Source organism: Plodia interpunctella, chromosome 13 (genome assembly GCF_027563975.2).
Source record: "Plodia interpunctella isolate USDA-ARS_2022_Savannah chromosome 13, ilPloInte3.2, whole genome shotgun sequence".
Classification (NCBI taxonomy): Eukaryota; Metazoa; Arthropoda; class Insecta; order Lepidoptera; family Pyralidae; genus Plodia; species Plodia interpunctella.
The window spans coordinates 8026515-8053407 of NC_071306.1; the positions used below are offsets into that span (position 1 = coordinate 8026515).

A 26893-nucleotide genomic window follows, 5' to 3' on the forward strand; every position below is an offset into this window, starting at 1 on the left:
TTAAAGATTGTGTAAAAAATTACACTCTTGTAAAATACTAGCAAAATGTAGGGCATACGCTTAAAATACATACTGACGCATATGTATATATTTTATATGTACACATAGTCAGAATAGTAAATGAAAACCACAATACAGAAGTCACAATACAGGGGGTTAGAGTCGCCATTAGGGAAATGTGGGAAGCCTTTTGTCAAATTGTCCTCATAATTTCCTTATGAAACAATAGATAATATCACTTTTGAAGAGGCGTTTATTATTATACTAGCGGCCCGCCCCGGCTTCGCACGGGTACAATCTTGTACCACTCTTAAAAAGAACCCGCATCAAAATCCGTTGCGTAGTTTTAACTAAGCATATATGGACAGAGTCAGACAGACAGATAACTAACGGAAGCTACTTTGTTTTATACTATGATTAATGATGTAATGATCATTCTTAACTATTAACACATATTTGATTCGAAGTAATGGAAGGAAAAGACCAAAGACAACCGTTTTTTAAATTTGAAATTCAGTGTCTTGATAGATTTTGTAATGTTGTTTCCAACAACAAGGATGGAGAAAAATATGGAAGGCTTTTGCCCAATAGTGGGGTATAAATAATAAGGGGATAATTTAGGCACGTGCCGACTCCAATCAGCACGCTTGTGGTTTGGAGAGGAAAGTAAACTGTTAACAATATTCGAAGATCATTTTGAGACTCCAAGAGTGCACCTGTCACTTTGTCGTTGACTTTAAACCGTGTGCCACCGATGTTTAGATAAATGCCATACTATACATTTTTCTATGCAGGTTAAAGTTAACGTCAAAGTTGACTGGTGCAACCCACTAGCACTTCCTAAAATATGAAAATATTAGTCGCAAAAGACTTTAACAAAATCTGAACGCCAATGAGTAAAAAATTCACTGGTTTAATTGTTAATAGATTTTATTTTTTAAAACGCCAAAAAAACACAAAGAAAGACCAGTGAAAAAAATCACATAGTTCTAAAGCGTAGACGAATTGAATATTATTAACATAGATAACATTTTTCAATGCCACACATTTGATTGATAGTATTCCCGCTTACGATTCATCAGTAGGAAAGAAAGTTAATTGTTTTTGTACGGCCATAACGAACCCGCCACTAATGGCGAGATCGCCAAAACAAACAAAAACTTGCGCATTCAATTATCAACTGCCCATAATTGAGAGCACTGCCACAGAATAATGAGCGTACAGAAAAAAGTTCAACGATTCAAACGTTTACTCAACTCATTCAGAATCTAGGCTCTCGACTTTTCCTCTTTTCACCAGGTTTTTATGGTCCTAATAAAGAATATGCCTTTAATTGGAGTAAATTCATTAAAAGTAAATTTAGCACAGACGTTTAGAAAGTTGTATTTAATTATGTACTTTAACACTTAACATGCATAAAACCATTATTATTATTATAATAAAAACTTTATAATGAGTAACTAAATTTGCGTGCCAAAAATGAAGCGAAGCAAAAAATGTTTGCAGTTTCTTTATTATTCAGTAGATCGAGATTTACTTGTGCATTAAAAATTTAAATTTAATATATTATCTGCATATTGTCAAGTAAAGTTAAATGCAAAGGTTATTTTGTCAGTTTGTTCTGTAGCTAAGCCTATTTTACCTCTGTCATAATTCAGGGCGAACTCACGGGAAAAAAGGCAGATAGCAAGCGACGCGCAATCAGCACAACAAACTTCATTTTTCAAGCCCAGCGACACCAACAATATAGGTCCCATCAATCACCTGTCCCAACAAAAGGTGAAGAATAGACAACTGCCCGGAGGCAGAGTGGTTTTTCTATATTATTTTTATTTGGGCTTGTAGCACACTGCGATCGCTGTTTATGCGATGTGTAAGTATTAATAAATATGGACAAATCTCACAAATTGTCTTAGCTATAAAATATATTAGATATGTATCATTCTATCATGTTTATAAGGGTCTTGTTAACTGTAATATATTTTTTTATAAGTATCGGTGGTATAAAGTTTTTTTTTTTCATTTCACAAATTTATATTTAACAGTTTAATAACTAAACTATACTGGTTATAACAATGTAGATATACATAATAAACAAAATGTTAAGTTGTTCAATTGTGATGAATCGAGCCACTAATAAATCTGAAATCTGAATCACTATACTCCTTCAAAAAACTGTAAATATGTGGAAAATTGTATTTAGTCGATACAAATACAACTTTAAACAAAATTTTGTATCTATCCCGTCCGCAATGTACCACAGGCTTTAATCATAAACAAACTTTTATTTGCGGTCACTGAACACGCTGTCGTATACACAGATGGTTTAAAGTGCGATACAAAGTGCACAAAATAATGTGGCCCAACGTTATCATGGTTATAGAGAGGTCTTCATAATAGCCTCGTGGGAAGTATACCGAGTGTATTGAGCGATTCTATGCGGACCATTAATGGTTTTCATTAGTTTGGCATTACGTGATTTCGGCTGAGGGTTGGTAATTTGTTTATACCCTAGCCAATTGTGGTTTTTTTTATTGGCAGTAAATTTTCCGCAAGACTAATACGTTACGTATGTTTTACTAATAAAAAAATGGGTTGCACTCCGGGAATACCGGCAGAAGTGAAAACTTGAATATTAACGTTGTCAATTTTTGACGTCTTACGAATCTTTGATCAGGTCACGTGTCGTGACGCGAGTTTAACATTTTTTACCAACACAAAAAGTGCACAACGCCGCTAAAGAAGTTTTCACTTAAAAAAAATAAAAAACCACTTTATTGCCAAACTTAGTAAGTATTAAATACATAGGTAATTTTACATATTATATTAATTATTTATTTTAGTTTAAGAGATACACTTTGTAATAATAATGTGATAAGGGAATGTCTCAGTTTCTGTTATCCCGTATTGGTTGTTATTCTGTATTGGTTGGAGATAACGCTGATTTTCAGACACCCCTGTCCCTGAAATTTTGTGCGGGAGTTGATGTGTTGACGAGGGTAAAAAATTTTTTATATAAGCATCGACTAATATGCCTTATAAAAATTGAAATTTTACAATTACAATTTTAAAATCTAACAAATATAGGTTTTTTTTCAGCCTTTTTTAAGTAAGTCTTAAGTTGTGTGTTGTGTATACTCCTTAGGGTTAGTTGCGCCAGTCTACTTTGATGCTAACTTTAAACGGCGCGCCACCCCCGCGCGCCGCGGATAAAATGGCGTTCTTAGCGTTGTGGTGTGCAGGTTAAGGTTAACGTCAAAGTTGATGTGTGCAAAAGAACGTGTGTGAGTTACGTTCTTTTTGATGGTCTGCATTTTCATAACGCAATTTAATGTTTTTGTTTTTAGCGCTCTGCGGGTGTTGTTAATGCCGTGAGGAATGACTGTTTTGGCCAAACTACTAACTATTAAGTTTGTTAAACTACTAACAAACATAAGAGTTTCATGTATTTAAAACGTACCATTTTGGTAGATTCTTAAAGTTTAAGTAATTACATGAAATGTGCGTACACAGTTCCTATTAACCTACAATCCTATAATGAGCTTCCGATTTGTACTATTTAAGTTATTTTTTTTTATTTTTAGTTCTCCTAAAAAATATAGCAATAAAATTACTACCGAAATCGATCTTACAAAACCAAGCTACAGCAAGTACACGCATACAAACTTGTATGTTTGCACTCGATTTCCACATCAATGCCTAGGCTAATGGGCTGTGCTGTCAACGACATTTCACACTCCATAAGAAGCTTTAAAACACTGTACGCAAACTGAATGAAAATAGCATTATCTAATTTATTGCCATAGAAAACAAATTGCAGTGAAACTATGAGGAAGCAATAAAAATGTAGATGCACCCAATTCTGCGCGCTCGGCGGGGGAATATTACAAAATATGCACCGCAGCAAACGAAAACATATAAAAATACATGTTTTATTCAAAGCACACGCTCAAAAACAATATCCTAAACCGTAGGTATATTGGATTGCTATAATACCTAAATAAAATATGTTAATTTTATTGGAGAGTAACCGAAATGCAACTACTTAAATTCCCAAACATCAGTGCCTATTTTTCATAAATAACTTTTGTATTTCCGTATAGAATTTCAATATCGCGTGATATATACGAGTCCTTTCCGTGTTAAAAATCGAAACAAACTGTGTCGCTTGTTTTCGACAGCGCCGCCGGATAAATCTCTGTCGAGTGCGTTTCTTTTGCTTCAGAATCGTTATTTACTGTCTCGTAGAGCTGAATAGAATTCTCAGGTTGAATCTAGAATAATTTTAAGTCTAATAAAAAAGAAATACATTCTTAAAAGAACTTATATCGAAATTCTTGCCTCGGATGTTCAGACAATAAACGTGTATTGTCGGTGATACCTTTCGATCTGTCTGTACAAACAATCACAGGTCGTGGCCCGCGATCGTAAGCATTGCAATCTTCGCCTAGCAACCTCAGCACTGAACTAACATTACATTACAAGTTGCCAATGGACATAGTTCCGCTACTTAATGTATATTTAATGACCCGCCCTACCGTCCACAAACAATTTTGCAATTTCACGGGGAGCGCAAAATGTAACTTATGCCTGTCATACATATTGTTTCAACATTAGCCACGACGCGTAAAGGCGATAGTAAAAACTTTATGCTTCCAAGAAAGGAGACGTGAGTTTCACTCATTCACAATGGTTTATTATTTTAAAGTTAAAATGATTTACGCCCGCGAACATGTGCGCCGCTAACGAACGCTGTATGGAAAGAAAATTTGAGTTGAGCTCTTGCCAAATGTTGCCCCGAATAATAGCTCCTGATTAGCATGAAATTTACAAGAATACAGTCGTAAAAATACGTTCCAAATTTACTGCATCGGTTCACGCCGTATTCTGTCGAAACAAAACAACACGTGTGAAGCAAAAGGGCGCAAGTCACAAAAATGCATTGTCACGGTCACGTCGGAGATCTCGTGTTATTACCGATACTCTCAACATTAGCCGTACAAAAGAATAAAAACACGATGAAAAAAAAAACGTTGTCACGCCCATGCAGTTCCGAAGGTTCTCACGAGATCCCGGGTCCCGAACAAACAGTCCCGCACCGTGTCATTGAAACTTGAGCCTTGCCGCCCACCGGCTCAAACATCGATACATTACTCTTTGGAACAAGCCTTTCTTCCCTTCTTTAGTGTATAACTTGTACTGGACACGTCGGTACTCGGGTCAACAAAGGCGCATTTGTAAGGATTCGTGAGTGACCACCTACAAAAAGACGAGGTTACATAGCCGCGAGGTTCGACACGTATCTTTACGAATTCCCATCCCGTGGGAAGGTTCTGCAGGCGACGTGATAATTGCCTAGTTTGCCTAAAGCCCTAAACAAACCCTCGGCGGGCGAATATAAACGTGGTAATTACAGGAAAGTATAGGGACGAGCGCGGCATGAATTATTGAAATCGTGGCATCTATTGTGGCACGATTTAATGATATGGCTAACTTGGGAACGGGGATATTTATAGCTCAAGCGATTTACGCGTCAATATATGTGAAATATTAGTGAGGTTTCATCAAGGATGTAAATTACAAGCCAAGGATCGCTGATAATTACCTTGTCATTAGGTACATTTAAAACTTACATTTAATAATTTCAGCGCCCATCAATTCTGCGCTATAATTTAATGTTAAATTGTGAGGTGAAAACGGGAAATAAATTTTTACCACTGCAATTAATAATATATAATTTCTTGTGGAAAATAATTAATTTCTACTTTCATTATTCTTTTGTTGTCAGAATCATAAAATTCGTTTACTGGTAATTACAAACATTCAAGTAGATGCTGCAATTATTGTTACGCTGAGTTGCTGAAAAAAGAGGTATGTTGCTTGCCAGTATTTTGTAGGTTTTATTGGAGAGGCAGTCTCTAACGAAGGAGTGTGAACGCGCCATGTTGTAAATGGGTAGTGTCAACATTCTAAAAATTCAACACCCACGGGGCGAAAAATTATGTTCAGAACATTATCCTCGCGGGCACTTGCTTTGTTACAAATGCATTATTGGTTTGTGGTTGTGGGAAAGTACACATACAGTTTTTACTGTTGTGTAACTATATCCTTTCAAGTGACGAGTTCAATTAGAGTCCACCTACTTATTGTTTGTTTTTTTTTACTAATGACTTCGATAAATATGTGCTACTTAATATTGTTTTTAATTTGCTAACAAAAACACCAATATCTCTAGTCAATTTATTAATTAAGCATAAATATTTGAATAACAATTAATTAAATTACAAATTTTCCTGTGCATGCCAGCGAGAAGCCTTTGCAAACAAATATATTTGTTGACCGTTTGACTTATTTCCCACGGCGAAATTTATTCAGCGGCTAAAAATGAGCCCGCTTAAGTTTTTTCATTTGATAATACAAATTTAATCAAGTTAATTCTTTAATCAAAATGCTTTTCTAACAAGTTCCATTGAGTGGTTATTATATTGATTTCATTTGGGTGAAAGGGAAACTTGACCTGCTCAAGAAAATTGAATTGACGAAACAGGCAATTTCTCGTACAAATTTCACCTCTTTAATAATCTTTCATTCGTTGCTACCGGAAGACTACGGAAAGACCCTAAGTTCAGGAGGTGTCTTTATTTTTCATTGCACAGGTACTCATTATTTTATACTACTTACGAACTTACATATTAGATATTGTCAGGCTTTTTTCCCGTGGGTCATCATTATCTATAAGTGGACACTTTTTGAACGCGATCATTTGCTTCTTCTACCATCTTATAACCATCACTTTCTTTACTCGTCGGATGTTTAGGGCACAAGATCTTTTTTGCATCGGGGCTTACGATAATTATATTTAGTTACGCCACACACCTATTTAGTTATTCAACTTCATTGCATAATTTAAAATTTATCTTATTTTCAGTAGATTTAATGTCATATGGCATTCTCGGCCAGTCGAACCTCGTCAGACCAATCAAAAAAGAGCAAATGATGGTGCTTTAAAAATAAAAATATATAAAATAAACACAAGTAAATTTTACTTACATATTCTTATTATACATATGTTAAATGCTACTAATGTAATATTTTAATATAGATGTGCTGGTAGTTTATTGAATTATAATACAACTAGCAGTTGCTGGTGGCTCTGCCTGCAGTAAAAAGTAGCTTATGGCTCTACACTCCAATTAAATATATCCAAAACAAAAATAACCTAAATCTGTTGCTACGTTTAGACTTGAAAGACGGGCAAAGAAACACGCACAAACACTTTCAAAACTTTAGTATAAGTATGGATATTATTTCTAATGTAGAATTTATTACTACTAACATACCTACTCCGAAGCGAGGTTAAACCAGGCTGTATATTTAATCGATTTTCGTAATACGATACCGTATAGTACGTGCCGTAGATACACAAGTGCTCACTGTTTGCATATCATTGCTTTTCGTAGCTTTCTGTGATAATTTGCTGATAATTATATTATCGGCTGCAGTGCACAATGTAGAACAAAGCTGTATTCAGATCCGAGAGTACTAATTAAGATGGCACTAAGGAATTTCTCTCAAAAGCGGTAATTTAAAATGGAGTAGGTTGTGTGCAATCGTACCAACTTAGGTAGGTACATCTACTTATTTATTACTAGATGCCCGGGACTTCGCTCTTGTGGGAATTTTGAGATAAAATATAGCCTTAGCAATCTTGGATAATGTACCTTTCTAGTGGTGAAAAATTTTTTGAAACCGGTTCAGTAGTTTCGGAGATTACCCGCCATAAAAACATACAAACTCCCAAACGCTTACCTCTTTATAATATTAGTATAGATTATAAGATTTCCAGGGAAAATATCTGAATATGCTGTTTTCGCCTGGCCTAAAGGAGGTTAAGAGGATATGTATGCCAATTGGGATAACATCTGTCTAAAAAAGCGGCAGTCCTTGGTCTCCGACGCCAAATGGCTGAGGAAGAAATCAAGCAGATGATAGAGAGAAGTAAAAGTGTCATGATTATAAAAAAATGTACAAATAAGAAAAGATTAGGAGTGGGTTGCACCAGTCAACTTTGTTGATTTTCATTTTATTTTATTCATTTGAAACTTCGTTGCATAAATTTACTAAAAATGTGTTTAAACACTATATTGCATCCACTATCAGTCAAGCTTATGACCAAACAGATATAGCAAGATAGTGCCATAAAACATTTTAAAAAATAAAAATAAAATCATTTGTTACGAATAAGTATAAAGCTCCGCTACCGCATACGGGTTACCAGTAATCATAGTTGTAATTGATGTGAAATAAATAAGTAAATACATTCTGTAGATATGTATCGTTTCACTTTTAGTTCGCTCACGTTGCTAAGTAACGTAAGTTATTACTTATCGTACCGACTGATGTTAGGTTAGGATCCGAGCTCAAACATTTATTTACCTCCGACTTCATTTCTCTTAAGTAGGCAAATATAAATATACAACAGCACATTAAACTACCTTAGACTTATTGCAAACTCGCCCTTATTACCGCGGCATAAAGATTATGGGAGGGTAGCTTGACTTGCAGTCGACTGTATGTACGTAGTTGTGTACTTTGCAACTTGCTGTGATGGCTTGACTCGATCTTCAAGCTTTACTTAAGTTTATGTGGAGCAAAAGGTGTTTTTATGCTATTAAAATATTTAGGTATTCTTTACAAGTTGGTTCATAATAAACTTTAATTTTAGATACACACTATCGCCGAACTCAGACAGATGCCGGCGCGAATCATTGCAAAGTTTGTCTTTTATATTGTGATATAAATTTTTTAAGACTTTTTTTTAAATTTCCATTTGTGAATCTAGATTGTTCGATTGGAGAAACTCTGATCGCAACGTAATTCAGTCTTCTCGGATGGTTTTTGTTTGTCAGTAGGAAATGAGCCCGGAAACCAACCAATAGCCCAGCGTTAAACTGTACAAGGCTGCGGTCATGGTAGACAACAAGCAGTATAATTGAAATAAAAATATTATTTGTCTTTTCTTTTCAGTGCGTTCTTTAATTTGAGTGTCATTTTGAAACTACGCGTAAAGGCGCAGATATGGCTTTCCAATTGTACACGTAGTTACTTACTCATTGAGACAAAGCCGCGACGCGATGCGAAAAAATAAGACTTCATCAACTAAATATTTTATACGTAACAAAATTTTATATCTTCTTCTTCGTCAAATGGATAGTTTTAAATAATGCGCTGACTGATCTAAGGCTGACCGCTTAGATCATTTACTAAATGATCTAAGGCTAACCGTGGCAAACATTAATTTGTGCCCTTCATAGGTAATTCGAAATTGTAAAGGAAATAAAGTTTATACAGTCCTGTATATAGTATTCATTGGGCACAGTCTTTACGTTAATTCACTTGATATTTTCGCATCGCATCGCATCGCTTGAGAACGCAATGTTTACCAACCGCCGGACGCCGGCGCCTCCGCCTCTGGACCCACCGCTGTCTATCAACTGTAAGCTCGGTCAGCTACTGTGTAGGTTTCCTCATAATACGCAATTAGTTTGTTGAAAACGACCATATTTATATGAGGCAGATGGCAAAGGCATTTGTGCCCTTTATTTTTATCTGGCTGCTGCCTGTAGCCGCCACCAATTACACACACAACTTTGATCCGTTGACGTGAAACAATTACAAACACGCTTTCACATTTATAACATTAGTGTGAATATGTTTTTTTTTTTTTGCAAAAATTGGTAAAATCCAATTTTAATTGGATCCCGAGTCAAAATTATTTCATTTAAGTATATTTCGCTGCTTACTTTTCCTTGGAAAGTCAATAACTTCTTCGAATGCCCTATTTATATCCTTCCTAGGTACGTAGTTACATAGTAGTTACAATAATTGTACCTATGTATATGTATGTACTTTAAAATAAACAGTTTTCTCCATAAACAAATCGCAAATTCATCTAGGTACCTACTTGTGGAGGAACTATAAAACAACAACCTTGTGGCACAAAAACAACTTGTTTCCGAGCAGAATAAAATTTTAATATATTCCTTAGAATTTTCCCAACAAAATATTCATAATAAACAGTTTTGACATCATTTCTTTGCAACTTTCTGTTCCCTCAGCTCGTGACCCAAATCAAATAATGAGTCGTAAGTAAATTATATTATTAAAAGGCTCCATATTGTTACGTGAATAAACAACTAAATAATTATACTACTTATTGGATGTTAAAAAAGTCTAAAGTAATATTAGTTGATAAACCAATTATTAGTTACGAACATTTTCCAACTATCACTACCGTCCTGCTTAGAAGTTATTTTACTTTGATAATTTCAGTATCAATAAAGTATTTTTATTTATTGAGAAATTCATTTCAGGCAATGTTAATAGTTTTATATTTATCATTTTTTTTCATTGGTTAATATTTATTAGTTGCTAAATGATGTACCTAGAGAATGTCGTTAAGTCTACCGTTTGTAGATACATATTTTTTCATAACATTTTTACAATACAGTTCTCAAATAAATATGTATTATATTGGTTTTCACAATCTCAAACCGCTTACGTCTATTGCAATAGCCTCAATCTTATTGAGAAGCTACCTAGCTTCATGAGGCACGCCCGAGGCAGCGAAGCGCGACCAAGGCACGTAGGTTCGATTCTCGACTCGAGTAAATATTTGTCCAAGGACCGTGGGTCCGTGATACAGCTGTTTTCGTTTCCAACGCCGATTTATACGGATATTCATATTGAAATTGTATTTACTTGGAAATGTTGATAAAAAATGGTAGCTCAAATTGATACGCGCAGGTTGATCTATTTGGAATATTTGTGTTTTGTATTTGATAGCCATTACATGGTTTGTATGTTGTTTGTTGATTTTTGTTTTTTCTCAAGATACACAAATAAATAATGGTTTCATAAAGTTATAGTAGTAAAGTGATAGTAATTTGTACTTGGGTAAATATTTTAATACTGAAAATCGTAACAACCACACGATTATTTATCTCACACCTGACAATTTGGTCAAATTTTTTTATTAAAATTATTATCAATGGCAGAACACCATACTTGCTCTTTAAAGAAAATGGATTTCAGTACATGTCAAAACTGCGATCAAAATTAAATACTTAAAATAGTAATTATGAAATTATCTTGTCAAAATTTAACATTAGCGACACCCTCATCGGGCAGATATGTTTGCCAACTCACATTTTATTTTCTTCTGACCTAATAAAAAATATAACTTGTCACTTGTATAGTCTGTGGTGCGTCAAACTTCCGCTGATCACTTGAACCGTGTCTGCCGCCCCTTTATCCCGTGGACTGAGACCGACATCCTATCCTAACGCCCAATACTAATGGTAACCAAAACTTTCTCATTTAATGCTCAGCAAACTACCCTCAACTAAATACTTATCCATAATCCGCAGTCGAAATATAAGTATTTATGTGTAAATAGGTCAATTTAGGTACTAATATCAGTTTTGCTCACAGATTTTAACTGTCTTTATCTACCTAGAGCATTAATTAAAGTTTGCGTAGGTAAGAAAAAATAATTAATTTGTAGAGAACCTAGATCAACAAAAAGATAAAATAAATAAAAAACTAAACAATACTATTTAATTTATAAAAGAAAACAGCCTATACCAATCCTACTAATATTCTAAATGCGAAAGTTTGTGAGGATGTGTATATGTATGTACCTATGTTTGTTACTCTTTCACGCATCATCTACTGGACCGATTGTTATGAAATTTGGTACACGGGTAAAATATAACCTGGAATAGCACATAGGCTACTTTTTATCTCGAAATTCCCCCGAGAGTGAAGCCCCGAGGCGGAGCTAATTGAAAATAAAAAAAATATAGGTTTATTAGTGCTCTAGATCATTATAATTATTGTGCTTATCAATCTAGAGATATCCATCAGTCAAATATGGGACTAATATACATCGCTAGAACTCACGACCTATTATTATTTATCAGGGGCTTTGAAGTGGAGCAAAAAGTTCATACCACATCCTTTTGAGAAGAAACCTATAGTGAAAGCTTGACTTGAGATGTTAGCGTTACACGTTATGGGAACACATAATAAAGAGAGTAAAACAGACATCGCAACAATAGATTATTCTAATATAGTTGACAACTCGCGTGGTTAAATGGTGGATGGAATTTTTTGGAGTTCAACCATTTCAGTTGCGTATGGTCATAGAATACCACTCCATGTCCTGTAGATGATGAATGAGGCGATTAAAGAGACACAGTGGGCTCTGCAACTATAAGTCGACCACAATTACATTCCTCCAAGAGCGGTTGACGTCAAGCAGGCCGGTCGTAAAACCACAAACGAATTTTCAATATATTTTTATGCTGACCCTGGGCTTTGCGGTTTATAGCCCCGAATGTGACTCCCGCGCGAAGATGAGAGGAAGCTCTGTTTAGTGAATATTTCTCTTTTCTATTTAGTGAAGCTCTGTTTAGTGAATTTCTTCACTATTACAAAGTAAACTTTATGCAGCACTATTTCCCAGTAAAGAACAACTTCGATCATTATAAAAGAGTTACAATAAATAGGATCGTTAAATAAAATGCTGTTCTATATCCCGATACGGCGCAGTCACAGAAACCTATCGGAACCACGTTACCCATGCAAATGTTATTCCAAGACTTCTGAAGCGCATCATCTATTTACATACGCAGGCAATGCCTGGGCATCTTGCTAGTCTTATTAAGATCCTTACGACCATTGCAATACAGCACAAAATCAAAATACAGCCCCGGCTTGCAGCAGACTAGTAAAATCCATGACACACAGGTATAATCCTAATTCATTGAATAAACTTGTATGTCATCTCTGTATAAGTAATTGTATTATGCAAGAACATTTTTCATGAAGGCAGGCATTTTTTAAAAACAACAGGGAAGCTCATATATTTATGATGCTTGTAATTTTCGTCGATGTAATTAGTTACTTTATATCGATGGTGTGGTGTTTATTTTATTTCATTTTCGCTGTGAGCTGTGTTACAAAACTGTAGTATTATGAATATGTTACGGCGAAGTGCGATTACATTTAGATTTAGCCGGCAAAAACTAGATGCAGCCAATTGAAAACGGCTATATTATTTCGGCTAAATATGCAGCCGATCTTAGGTGATTGCACATGGGGGTATCGCACTTATATTCGACTAAACCTAGGTGAAGCTGTACTTCAGTATTTAACCACAACAAACACAATACCTATAACATATTTTGTACAAATAACTACCTAATTACTTCTTGAAATTTGTACAAAATAAGACTGTTTAACAACCATTAATTTATGTTTTTTTAATACAGTTAATGTAGGTAGCATAATTATTTTTTTGACAGACAGACAGAAGAAAAAATATTTTAACACTAAAATCACAATGATAATTATAGGCTGATCCAACAAAATATTATTTAAATGGATCGTGCCTAGCAGCAATGTCCCGCCCTTCGCTTTGGTTGTCTATAAATTCAAACTAAATAAACGTAAAATAGCTAAGTGGCACTTTGGTGATACGATTATTTATCAATAGTAACACCTGCTTTTCGGTCTCATAGTTAGTATGTAAATCCTATTATTTTATACTAGCGGCCCGTCCCGGCTTCGCTCTGGGAAAAGCATTATAAATTATACACATAAACCTTCCTAAGGAACCACACTATCAGTTGGTGAAAACTTGATAATCCGTGCAGTAGTTTTTGAGATTATCGCGAACAGACGGACTTTGTTTTATAATATGTAAGGTGGATGAAAAAGAAGAGATAATTGATAACACAAATGGAGTACCGAATGACGTCACTTGTAAATGAAAACGTAGAACCGAAATTGTATCTAAGAAATTGTGAAATACTTTTACAGATAAAAAAATAATTAGTGTAACACTTAGGTATAATTTTCCATGTAATAGCGGATTTACATAAATTGAAACATAAAAAAAGAATATTATACAACATGGCAATTAAAAAGTTACTTAGGATTAAGGATATTTGATCATGGAAATTTTATTGTAACTACAGTTTATCTTTTTTTGTTTGTCAAAAAAAGTTTTGTGTTGCAAATTGTGTTTGTTGTCGTTACTCTTAGCTTCGATTTTCATGAATGTTTTTACTGCGCGTCGATATAGTAAATATTTAAGAACCCTTTAGTGATAGATGATTTTATTTTTTGGCCGATATTATCAGCTCTTAAAAAAATGTGATACTAAAAATCCTTATCCTTATTCTTACATTTTACTTATAAAACAAAGTTCGCTGCCGCGTCTGTCTGTCTGTTCGCGATAAACTCAAAAACTACTGCACTGATTGTCTTTCGGTTTTCACCAACGGATAGTGTGATTCCCGAGGAAGGTTTAGATGTATAATTATTAATCATGTTTTTACTAATAATAGCCGCTATTTCAATATAAACGCGAATCAATCCAAATGAAAAACTTTAACATTCGATACAAAAATATGTACCTTGCCTATCTGTGGCGGTAACTACGGGGAATTAGTAATGCGTTTTGATAGGTTGTTCTGCTGTCGACTGTACCAGGGGCGGTGAAAATCTTTCACTGATAAGAACTAGGCCGGGCAATCCTTATCTAACAGCCTTCAAGCTGAATTTACCGACGATAAACTAAACTTATTTGAATATTTCTAAACACACTACTGCGATAACGAAACGTTTTAAAATGCCCCAGATAAATTGATCCATGCTCGATATAATAAAAAAAAGTAAATAGTACTTCAAAGAAAATATTTTATTTTATTTTATTATCATCGAAAATAGACTCGATATGTTTATCTATCGACAATTGTGTACGATTCAAACACCGATAAACGCATTTGTATAAATATTAACTGTTGCATTTCCTGTTTCTACGTTTTGATAAGAAAAGTTATGGAGATTTTAAAGACGCACACAGTCATTCAACAACTAATTGACATCATCCAAAACGTCTAAAACTTGATATAAAAATAGACGAAATTGAATTTTATGTAGATTTTTCCAGATAAATTATGTTATCTGCAAAAATCTACATATTAATTTCTATAACTTTTCCTGTTTTACAGTTTGCATTGGTTTTAGTAATTCTGTGTACATGGCTGATAAATTGAAGGCAAAAATGAAAACTTTTCTATCTCTATGAAATAAGTATATAAGTTAAGTATAGATACGTACAAAAACAAATAGTATCAGACTACTACAGACTTGCATGCACCATGCAAAAATATCATTAAATAATTATGCGTATGTCTAGTATACGTGAAAATAGTCGACGTTTTTCTATTTACAAATTGTTATCTGCCAAGTCGTTTCCGAAATGCCATAGCAAAGAACAAAACACATTTGCAGGAGTGGAATTTAAAACTTTTACAATTGTCCATTCGTTTAATTTCTCTAGAGGGAACCTCGTTTGTTTTGCTTCATTTTATAGTTTCCGGAAATAACTGCAACTATCCGGATAAAAATATCCAGTTGCCGAAACAAATATTCTCATTTTATACCTCCCATACCTTCGTTTTGCCATAAAAATATCTATAATTCTGAAAATAGGTGATCATTTACTTATTTCTTGTAGCGTGGACAAGATTCCAAGTATTTTATTATTTGCGTTTCAGTCAGTGTCTCGTTAAAAATATCTAAGTATTGTTTGTCCATAATCTTTTAGGACCTTTATTATACGACTTTCCTTAGGTACTGACTTCTTATTTTGTCATCATTATATCTAGGTAAGGTAGGTATAATTGTCATTTTTTTAAGAGAAAAAATTCAAATTAATACAGATCATTCCGAACTGCAGTTTCAAATTTATTTTAAAACCATACAAGAAGTTAAACAGGACTTTGAAAAATCTACAATAAACATTTAACCCAAATACCAACAAAAATAATAACAACAAAAGTAATTACGCAAACATATTGCATGGGAGTACAGAATATTTGCATACTTTTGTTTGAATCACGACAGGAATGCTTATATCGAGCGTGAGAAAACTCCGTCCGCCAGTGTCTCGCCGATACTTAGCCAATGCATCAATAAAAACTGTTGGAATTGTTACAAGGGAATAATTAGGAAGAATGAATATGTGACGATTTGTTTAAGGTATGACTGTAATTGTAGATTGTCAGACATAGATAGGATTAGAGAACTTTATTGTACTTAAACACCACATTATATGATTGATTATGCTCCCTATGATCTACAATGAAAAAAAAATTGTTGACTGATTAGACGTCGGTTTATTGTTAATTCAAACACTTAGGTGGACCGATGGACAACAACTAACGTATGCATAACCCAGCTATGGACGTAATTATATATAATTAAGTACTTATAATTGGGGATAATAGTTAGAAGGGTGGACAGTGCTCCACCCTTCCAAAAATCACATTTTTGACGTGAAAGAAGGACTTATACTTTCACATTTATATTATTGCCATTTTGTTTCATAATTTATCGATAATAAATTATGTACATCATTTTGTTTCATAATTTATTATTGATAAATGAAAACAAAGGAAAGAAAAAATATGGGAAAAGAAAATTGGACGAGATTACGCGGGTGGGACTAATAAAATGTCTTCCTACATAATGATAAACAAAATTTCGTGCTCGCTTGGCGAAATTCGATAAAATTTCTCAACATTTTTGTATTTTATCGTGACGTCTACCTAGAAATATGGTACGTGACGATTTTGTAGGAACGTTAATACTTATTACATAATGAATGGCGAATAAATATTCCAAATGCGATTATAATATTAAAAGTTTATGTAATTCACAGATGGAGATATAAAAGATAAGTACAGTTACAAATATATTTGTACCCGAACAAGACCATATTTAACTTTTAAAAAATTGATATTTATGTGAAGAAGATACTTGAATACTTAAATTAGAAAAGTGCAAGATAAGTTATTCTCTCCTTCGGCCAACAAATTACTTTAATGCTCAATTCTTTGTTTTAACTGCACTTCTTTCTAAAAGTAATAACAGAAACTATATTGTATGTATATTTCTTTAATCCTTTATTTTGATGAAACATTTATGCAATCCGCCAATCCGCATTGGGCCCGGGGCATGGCCCATTCTTCTTAACCATCCGTAAGGAAGGCCAATGCCTCAGCAGTGGGAAAATAAAGCCTTCATTAGTGTAATCTGTGCCAAATTTTATCAAAATCGATCCAGTCTTGGAGTTTATTTGTTACGAACAAAAAAAACAATACTTTTCCGTTTATAACATCAAAAAGAAGATAGATAAATCTTTATAAATAAAAAAATAAAATAAAGAAAAAAAAATGGAAACATTGTATACGTGGTACATCATTAAACTGTTTTAATTTTTTTTTGACTAGGTATTTCCGGTGGCAAATAGGCAACACGGAAACCAAAGACAATCGCGAGAAAAAAGTCACAAATGTCTAATTACGTGTCCATATTTAAACAATGCGAACACGAGTACATAATGCACAAACATTTCGAAAGAATGCAAGTTTCCTTTCGTTATTCATCAAAGATGGTTATCGTTAAATTGGCCGTCGAAACAATGAATGCGTAATGGGCGAGTACCGTTTGTCTAAACAATATATACTTATAGCATTTTGCCATTAGTAGACCCTATGGTTTAGAATTAAAGATCTTAAAAAACTAAGTCAAATGTATTTTTGGACGTATTGCAGTTTTTGCTTTATAAGCTATTTGCTAAGCCCGTACTGACAGATTAATACATTAATTTTCGTTTTCGGTTTTATGGGCTTCCTTGACCTATTAGGTAAGTAGGTACTCTTTTAAAACTGTGCTTTGAAACATCTCTCCAGTAAAGTTATTACATATATTTTCTTAAAAAAAATATGACTTAAAAAAATAACTTAAATAACTTAAAAAAATAACTTAAATAATTTAAAAACAAACGTAAAAATTATAAGTCTGGATATCGGAACACTAAATTTTTTTATACAATTGCTATAAACATAGGTCATGATAGCTTCATATTTAAAATCTTGATATCAAATAAATATCTCTAATGTAATTCAAATTAATTATAATGTAAAAATAAATAATATAAATAAAACATGTAAATGTAACTCACCAGCGCTTCTCGTCGACAAAAATAAAATTAAAACTTTTGCAATACAGGTCCAAATCATCTTCATTTTCGTAATTTCCTTTGTTATTCACAAAACATTGCACATACAACTAACTGCTATACTAAAATAATTGTTTATTTTACTTTATTACCGGCAATTTAAAGTTGCACAATAAAAGTTTCATTTTCAAAACAAAATTAACTAAATAAATTGTACCTCAAAAAACTGAACTATCAAAAGTTGTAATTTAAAATAATAAACAATAAGTCTATGCTAATAATTCGAATTATTTTAAAAACAAAATCACTCCGCGAGTTGAATTTCGAGCGTAGTTTTGGCGCGAAGCGATACGTTCGGTACGCGCGCGTTCAAAATCTCGAATGCTGCGTTAGGGTATGCACACACTACGCTACGTGGTGATCGACCCCACCGGAACCACACTCGATGGTCGTCCGACTACCGAGTCCATGTGCAGCGCACCGAAACGCACCTTAGAATGTCCCCATCATTGTAAATTTAAACTTTTTTGTACAGCCATATGGTTCACAATAAAAAAACAAATTGATTAGGATTATTAGCATTAGTTTAAGAGCGTACGCGCATGAAAAGCACGTCCCCTATTGTTTACGGGTAGATACGAAAAACAATAGAAGCAAAAAATTGTAAGGACATAGATAAAGTGGCAGGTTACGCAGGGAAAAGGTATGCAGACATGATTGTAGGAATCACGTATTTTGCTACTGAATTTTTTTTACGCCATCATAAAATGCATACAGTTGAGTTGAGAAATAGTAGCCATAGTAGACAGAAGTTCACAAAAAATATTGAGTCATAGGGATACTTTTAAAATGTATTCATTTATCGTCGTTAAAATCTATTATACTGGTTACACTTTAACTAGCTTAATTACAATTCGAAAATTGTAACTGATCTGGTAAAAGAAGAGGTGAACTTATCGCGAAAATGCAAGAAAATGATGTAAGTGTAACTACTCTATAGCAGGAATTAAATTATGTTCCTAGATTTCTAGTGGACGTGCTGCATTTCGAAATTATATTTCCGACAATTAATACCGAATTGAAAGGTTAAACTAATCTTGACATCATAATCGTAGCTAGGAAAATTTATTACCTACGTCGTTCTTTTGATTACAAAAAAATATTAGTCTGTAGGTGGCTTGTGCGGCCTGTAAAGTGTCCATTTATTTCCACAATCTTTTTTGGGAAAAATAAATACGTTGAAATAACTATAACAGGGATAAAAAATCATAAACACCCAAATTGTTTAACAAATAATGTATTCGTTCAATATATTCACAATTCACAACAGTCCATTATGCTTTGAGCAGAGGATCACAGACAATGCTACGCGCTCATTTTCAACGGGCGTAGGTTCCTGTGGTTTTGCAGACAGGCGATACTGCAGAACTTGTAAAGGTTGTATTCGAACGCGGCCTTCGGTAGGTTGGCGCCACACAGGAAACACCTCGTGTCGTTCACTTTTACCTACAAAATTAAAGCATCGATAAATGCCAAAGAAATAATATGTATCATATATTGGCTGTGACCGAAAGACCGGGGTCCGCTTCAAAAAATTGACGTCCTTTTTTTTCAAAGAGCATTGACGTCAGACGACTGTCAAAACTTTTCCTCGATTACTTCAAAGAATCAGGGCTGAATCATCAAAATCCTAGGATTTATTTTTACGCTGACCTCAAGCTTCGTAGCCTTACAGCTCAGAATGTAACACGCAAAGAGACAGATTTCAATATGTTGGTTATGGGATTAAACGGTTTAAAAAAATAAACGAGGATTTGCATAAAAATGTACATACCTTCTCAGCATCAGTGAGTTGTAAAAACTTGTTTGTTTTGATCTTCTCCACTTGCTTCTCCTTGTCGCGCTGTCGCTTCGCGCGCTTCTGCTGCGCCTTCTTCTCTCTCTCCTGTTCCAACAGCTCGGGGGTTATGGGCCCGGGGATCTGGGACTGTATATAAAAAAAACTCAATGTTATTATTGGTCGGATTGTAAAGTCATCAAACACGCCAGGTGTCAAACATATGAACAAAAAAATATTTTTGGTCACTGCACTTTCAGTCAACAGTTTTAAGAACAGATTAGATAAAATCTCAAGACACACGCGTGTTTGTTATATATTTGTTTAATACCTAAAACATGTCCCACTTTTGGGCAAAACCCTCCCCTCCCTTTCCATATATCCCAGTTTGGATCAACTTAAAAAATATTACAATGTTTAAATAATTCTAACGAAAGATAAACACTGGGTGCAGTTAATAAATAAATAAAATATAGAGTGAGACAGCATATCACCTTGGCATAGTTATATTTCTCCGGGAATTGCCCCTGGAACAGCCTGAAGGCGGCCCGGGTGTCGGCGTGGGGCGTGGCCGCGTACGGCGTCTTTAGTTCGTGGTTCTTTATGCAGGGGTCGCCTCCCGCCGTCAGCAGTTGCCTGGAGGAAAATATAGCCGATAACATTCAACATTCTTTTTTATTTTTTAATTTGAGTGTTATCTTTAATATGTCTAATATATCTTTATTGAACTTAGGATATAGGTACAACACGTCACTATTTTTTTATTTATAACTATAACCTCTCTCAATGGGAGCGTTTATTCGTTCAGAGAAACGCTGGTGATACTAAAAGTGACCAACGAAAGGACCAACCAGTTACCATAATATATAATTATGTTATCTCAGTGGAGTTTTGCCGTAAAAATTTACTACCGTCAGAGTAACGTCTAGGAGTCGAAGTCGTCGCCATGGCCGAAATCGGCCGGACACAAGGAAACACTACAAGCATGGCATATGCCATAATATTATAAGAAGAGGTATGTGTGTATATTTGTTCCTTTTTCACGCAAAATCTACTAGACAGATTTGTTATGAAATTTGGTGTAGAATATAAACTGGAATAACACATAGGGTACATTTTATTCCGAATTCCCATGGGAGGGAAGCTTTGAAGCGCAGCTAGTATGCCATAAAGGAGCTCACGTGACAATGTCGGGTTTAGCAGCAATGGCGGCCTTGTGCAGCGCAGTGTTGCCATCGGCCGGGTCCTGAGCGTTGCACGCAGCTTCCAGCTCGCTCACCTCGAACTCCTCAAATATTGTCTCCAGCGATGTGCATTCGTCACCTGATATTAGTTTCCACATCTGGAGAAAAAAGAGCATATACAAAAACTTACTGACTTAGATGAAATCCTCAAAAAATATGTTAAAAATCAAAAATTCAGAAATTGGACCTTCACAGGCTCTTTCACGTCAACATTATCATTTCTATGAAAAATTACGTCATTTGTGAGTGTAGTTTCGATACGTTCATGTGCTGTCGACTTTACATTACTGGTTTTTCCTTACTGCAAAAAATGTGAAACGTGTTATATTATACAATTTCGAAAGTAATAAAAAAATACAATTTCGAAAAAAAATCCGATGTGTCGTTTCAACTATCAGATACTGTATACAGCCTAATATAACAATAAGTTTACCTTTTTAACGTTCAGCGGAATCTTTGGCGCCTGTGGCTTCTTCGCTGGTTTATCTTCAGTTTTCTCCGATTTTTTCTTCTTTTTCTTCTTCACTTCCTTCTTCTCCACTTCGCCCTCACTCTCCGAGCTGATGGGACATGGGACGTTACAGTCATTCAGAAGATCTTTCCTTGAATTCGTGATGACCCCCGTTTTGCTCTGTTCCGAGAGCGTTTTGATCCAATTCTCTGGCGTCTCGGAGTCTATGTAGCAGGGACCCTCGTCCTCGCTGGACATCGTTTGCGCGGGCAATTCTCGGGGCGTACGCTCTCTGGAAATAAATATCTATGAAAAAAAAATTGACTAACCTAACCCGTCAAATGAGAAATTGTATTCAAAAATCCATACTAATATTATAAATGCGAAAGTCTGTCTGTCTGCCTGTCTGTTTCATGTCTAAACCGCTGGACCAATTTGGATGAAATTTGGTATACATGTAGTTAAAGACGCCGTTCCAACATATACTACTTTTCCAAAAATCAACCCCCAAATGACTATAATGGGGGGTGAAAGTCTGTATGAAAATCGTCTGTTCCACTTTCGCAGATATTCACGCGGGCAAAGCCGCGGGTAAGAGCTAGTAATCCATATTTACAATATTATTAAGTGCAAAACTGTTTGTTTGACTTTCTTTTACGTCGAAGTGAAGCGTTGGATTCAAAATATTTTTGGTACGGAGATAATTGGAGAGTGACATAGGACTTCCCCATTCGTTTGCGTGAGCCCCGCGTATCGCAATTTTTTTTTACAGAAATTACTATGCCGGTTCGGGTCGCTATTAATATTACATAGCTTTGTAGGCATAAATATATTATCACCTGGACTTAGCCCTGTCCACGGGTTTACTTGGTGTGCTTTTCTTCTTCTCAATGCTGGTGTCAGAAGACACCGCTTTGGTCGTGCTTTTAGCCGTGGACGCTATCAGCGCTTTTTGGAACAACTCCATGGTATCTAAAAAATGTATGTTTAATTTTAAAATATAGCATTCTCTGTATAACCCAAAGGTTACAGTTAGACATGGTTATCGTTAAGTCTGTCTATTGTAGTTTTCGGATTATATTTAAAAGTAATAAAAATTTAAATATTTTATCCACTTACTTTTCACAAAAGAGCAATGAAATGAAATATGTTTGTTGCGTTGCTAGTTGGGCAGTGAAAAGCATTCGATGAAATAAATCTATTATTAAGCGACGAAGTCGTCGCGTCCAGAGATGGCTTTGGGAACAGTATGTGCCCATGATGGGTATATGTCTTGCCCAGTGTCTACCCAAAAAGTCGGAAACCGAACAGTAATATGGCCAACTGTTTGGGAAAAATCAGAGGCATATACTAAGCATAAATTCGTCTTATGATTGCGCCCAAGTTATGTCTTACTAATATAATAAATGCGACGTTTGTGTGGATGTTTTTCCCGTTTGTGTACATTACATATATGTTTGTTACTCTTTCACGCAAAATGTACTGGAATATTATGAAATTTGGTACACAGGTAGAATACAATCTGGATACAACCTACACATATAGGGCACTTTCATCCTTTCCCCAGGGCGCAGCTAGTAGTAAAAGAACCCCGGTGAAACATAGGCTATTTTTTTTCAAAAATCAACCCCCAATCGACTATAATGAGGGGTGAAAATTTGTATGAAAATCATGTCAATTAAATGCGGGCGACGCAGCGAGCAAAAGTTTTAACAATTTAAAAATCTCACCGTAAACTTCAACACTGGCAACGGTCTCGTGCACCCTCCTCACCTCCTTGAAGGTGGGCTTCTTCGTGGGGAACGGCAGCGGCCGCAGCCGGGCGTCGTCGCGGGCCAGCGGCGCGCCGCGGCCGAACAGTGCGCTGAGGTTGTGCGCGCCCACCGCGCGGTACAGCACCAGCGCACAGCCGGCCAGGTCCGCCGACCACGACGACATTATGTCTTGCACGTGCTGTCGAGGTGTACTCTGTTGCTTTCATCCTATCCTACTAATATTGTAAACTAACTTTTACTAGCCCGCACAATGTATCGCGATGATACCTGTATGAGATTTTAAGTTAGATCATAACTGAAACCGCATCAAATTCCATTCATTAGTTCTTACGTTTTGTGTATGAATGCAAAACTGGACCATTTGTTATTAAATTAGATACACGGGTAGATTATAACCTTATAACACATAGGGTACTTTTATTATCATATTACTTGTAAAATGTAGTATATTAAGAATATGTAAAAAATATATACAACCTAGGTAGAGTAACTTATTGCTGAAAAAACTTTTTTTGACAGACGCCAGTCAATTTCGGGAAGAATAAGAGTGAAAACTTAAATTACTAACCTCCACAAATTGCAACTGGTTATATCTTCTGAGGCTCGCGCCAGCTGATTTAGGGGCGCTGCCGTGGTTATCCCTGGTCCCTTGGGCTTGTCCCTGTCCCCTTCTGGTGACGTACGAATGGAAGGTCTTGTGGACTACGGGGACAGCGCCAGAGAATACTGCGCCGGCGAAGTGTCCTCCGGACACCATGACCACAGCCCAGCGTTGGTAACCGGGCAATATGAGACGTTGGCATCGGTCCACCCAAGCATGACCTTCACCATCCGTTGACAACTCTTCCTGGAAGATTTTTTTCCAGTAAAAGTACGTGAATGTCGGAAAGCTGGTAGTTTAGATTTATTTAAAAAATTATTTCATAATAAAACAGACAAAATACAAATCTTCCATCTCATAATAGTAGAGGAGTATTGATTTATGTTACAATACTGCTTTGAGCATTAAGTCCATAGTTAGTACATAGTAAATAACTTACATTGTCGAAATATCCAATAAATATACCAAACAGGTCTGAAATGATTTCTTTAATCATATCTGCTTATAAAAGCCATAATATTAAAAAATATATATTCACATGGTACTTTCTAATCTCAATCATAATTATTTTTGTAAAAAAATAATATTTTGGATATACCTTTCTGTGATGCAATATACATCTGTATATGCAGAACACTTGACCCTTCTGGTTTGTGAAGAAAGCCTTGCAATGCCTGGTGGCTGCTGCAAACAGATCACTCTCTGGATTCTTACTAGGCTCCTCTGATTCTGAATCTGACTCAGAGACACTTGAGTCATCTGGTGAAACAAAATTTATTCAATTAAAAATAATATACTTTTATCCTTTTATATACACTCAATAAATTTTCTATAATATAGATACAAATAATTTTCTATTTTATATATATTTCGTATCTGTATATTTAGGGTGAAGGACTTAAGCTTAAGAACAGCACTGTTTGGTACACAAAGCCTCCTTTTTGTACCAAACAGTGCTGTTCATGTGGGAAAATCACACAGGAAAAACCACAAGCAAAAACTAATTCTAACTGAAACAAGTCTCCTTGTTAATTCTACTGTGGTAAAGGAAGGTTTAAAAAATCATTGAAAGAGTTGAGCAAATAATTCTTACATAAATATGTATAAAAGTATCAATTCAGTGACAAAGTAATAAAATAGGAATGGTTCTCACCGTGTCTAGAATTGAATTGGCCTAAAGTAATGGGTATTTTCCCAAACAGCTTCCTCTTCAGATTATGGTTGTGCCAATGATGTTTATAGTGGGCAGTCTGCTGAGCCCTGGTCTCGAACGGTCCGACACCACAACACGAGCAACAGTTGCCATCAGCTAGACCGTTCAAGGTCAATGCACTCAAGCGACGAATTACACTTTGCTCGTCAACTGAAAGTTTTAAAATGATTCGTTTTTAATAATATGAATGAGAATATCCACGTCTTTTAAATTATTAACAGTTGGCATAATATGAGGCTTGTTTAGCTCGTAGACTAGTAATGTGACAGTGAAAAAAATTAATTTTCTGTGTCACATTAATGAAAACTTAGTATGAAGCCACAATATCATTAGTCATTATGTAATATCAAGTTTTTTTTTCCATTGTCACACTAACTGGTATGACCAGTTAGTGTGACAATGGAAAAAAAAACCTCTGTATCAACCTAGTGTGAGAGTCACAGACAGAGAGTAAAATTTTAATTTAAATAAAATATAATTTAGTTTAACTAGTTGTTCACTGCAAACTTAGACCATGCAAATACAATATTTTTTTTCAAAATTATGAATATTTCAAAAACGACTGAAGCAATTTTGATGCCCCAAAAATTCTATTGGCATATCCTACATATCTTTTAAATTTCATCAAAATCAGACCAACGGTTCGAAAATTACCACGTTACAAACAAACATACATACAAAAAATATGTTTTTGCCCGAGTTGAATGTTAGACCTCGCTCGCAATTTTTTTCGGGAGAATCAAATATTAAAGCACAATTACCTGAATGTAAATAACTGGGAAAGGAAATAGCTTTTACAAAGCAACCATACTTTTACATATGTTTATTTTTATAAATTAGCTATCAAATTATTCATTATACAATGAAATTATTACAACCCATACAAATTAACTGTACACCTCGTGGGAGCGAGAGCGAGAGCGAACTCCAGCGGAGTGCACAGTTGATTCATACGAGTTGTACAGATAATTTCACAATAATTATATATACACACACATAATATGGTGCAATATTTGTTTTCATCAATATCACAACAATACACATCAAATGCTTAAGTAGTACAACGGAATTCTAAACTCGGTAGACATGCCTATGTATATATTCATATTCAGATATTCACAAGGCTAACCTCTGTGAAAAACTATTTACTATCTAATGATCCAATGATTGCTACCGAGTGCTGAATCCGTCAGGATCGCCTGGATTTTTATTTACAATGTCTCTTTTAGTTTTATGGATAAATAACAACAAGAAGTACTTACCAACCTGGTGAGACTCTGTAAGCATGCATGTAGCAACTTTGATACCCTTCAGCAACTTTTCGAAGTGGTCCAATTCGAAAATTTTCACGTGTTTTGGCTTCACTGTTTCTGGTTTAAAAGACATTGTTGGTAACTATTATAATCCAAATGGTATTTAAGCAAAAAAGGGTTTTATTAAAGGTATGTAATAATTATTTAAATTATTCAGCAACCACAGGTGGTGACACTTCTTCGGTGCCTGTCATTCGACAGACCGACATCAGGGGGGTGACACTTCTTCGGTGACTGTCATTCGACATAGAAACAGGCGCCATCTGTATTTCCTAACTTTAAAACTTTTATGCATTGCCAGCTATTTACCAAAAATTATATTTGTTGGAATAAATAATACAAATTAATACGTACAAAAC

The 26893-nt window shown here is 35.0% G+C and overlaps 2 protein-coding genes across 3 annotated transcripts in view; both read right to left on the reverse strand.

The window, feature by feature from the left end:
* Positions 1-18553, reverse strand: part of LOC128674897 (uncharacterized protein) — a 73794-nt gene extending 55241 nt beyond the window's left edge. Inside the window, exon 1 of the mRNA XM_053753879.2 lies at positions 18104-18553. Within this exon, the coding sequence (XP_053609854.1) occupies positions 18104-18167 (64 nt within the window). The 5' untranslated portion in view covers positions 18168-18553. The remainder of the gene's footprint in view (positions 1-18103) is intronic.
* An 828-nt stretch (positions 18554-19381) lies between these two features.
* LOC128674929 (tRNA endonuclease ANKZF1-like) lies at positions 19382-26747 on the reverse strand. 2 transcript variants are annotated; one of them, XM_053753936.2, is made up of 11 exons: positions 26484-26747; positions 25162-25371; positions 24607-24767; positions 23976-24254; positions 23363-23585; positions 22472-22604; positions 21615-21924; positions 21119-21279; positions 20432-20573; positions 19935-20087; positions 19382-19606 (listed from the first exon to the last, which is right to left on the reverse strand). In XM_053753936.2, exons 1-11 carry the CDS (start codon positions 26605-26607, stop codon positions 19466-19468), a joined length of 2037 nt encoding a protein of 678 aa, XP_053609911.1. In that variant the 5' UTR covers positions 26608-26747; the 3' UTR covers positions 19382-19465. The 2 variants fall into 2 exon arrangements, with proteins under 2 accessions (XP_053609911.1, XP_053609912.1); XM_053753937.2 differs by having other exon boundaries at positions 26488-26743.
* Between the last annotated feature and the right edge of the window lie 146 nt (positions 26748-26893).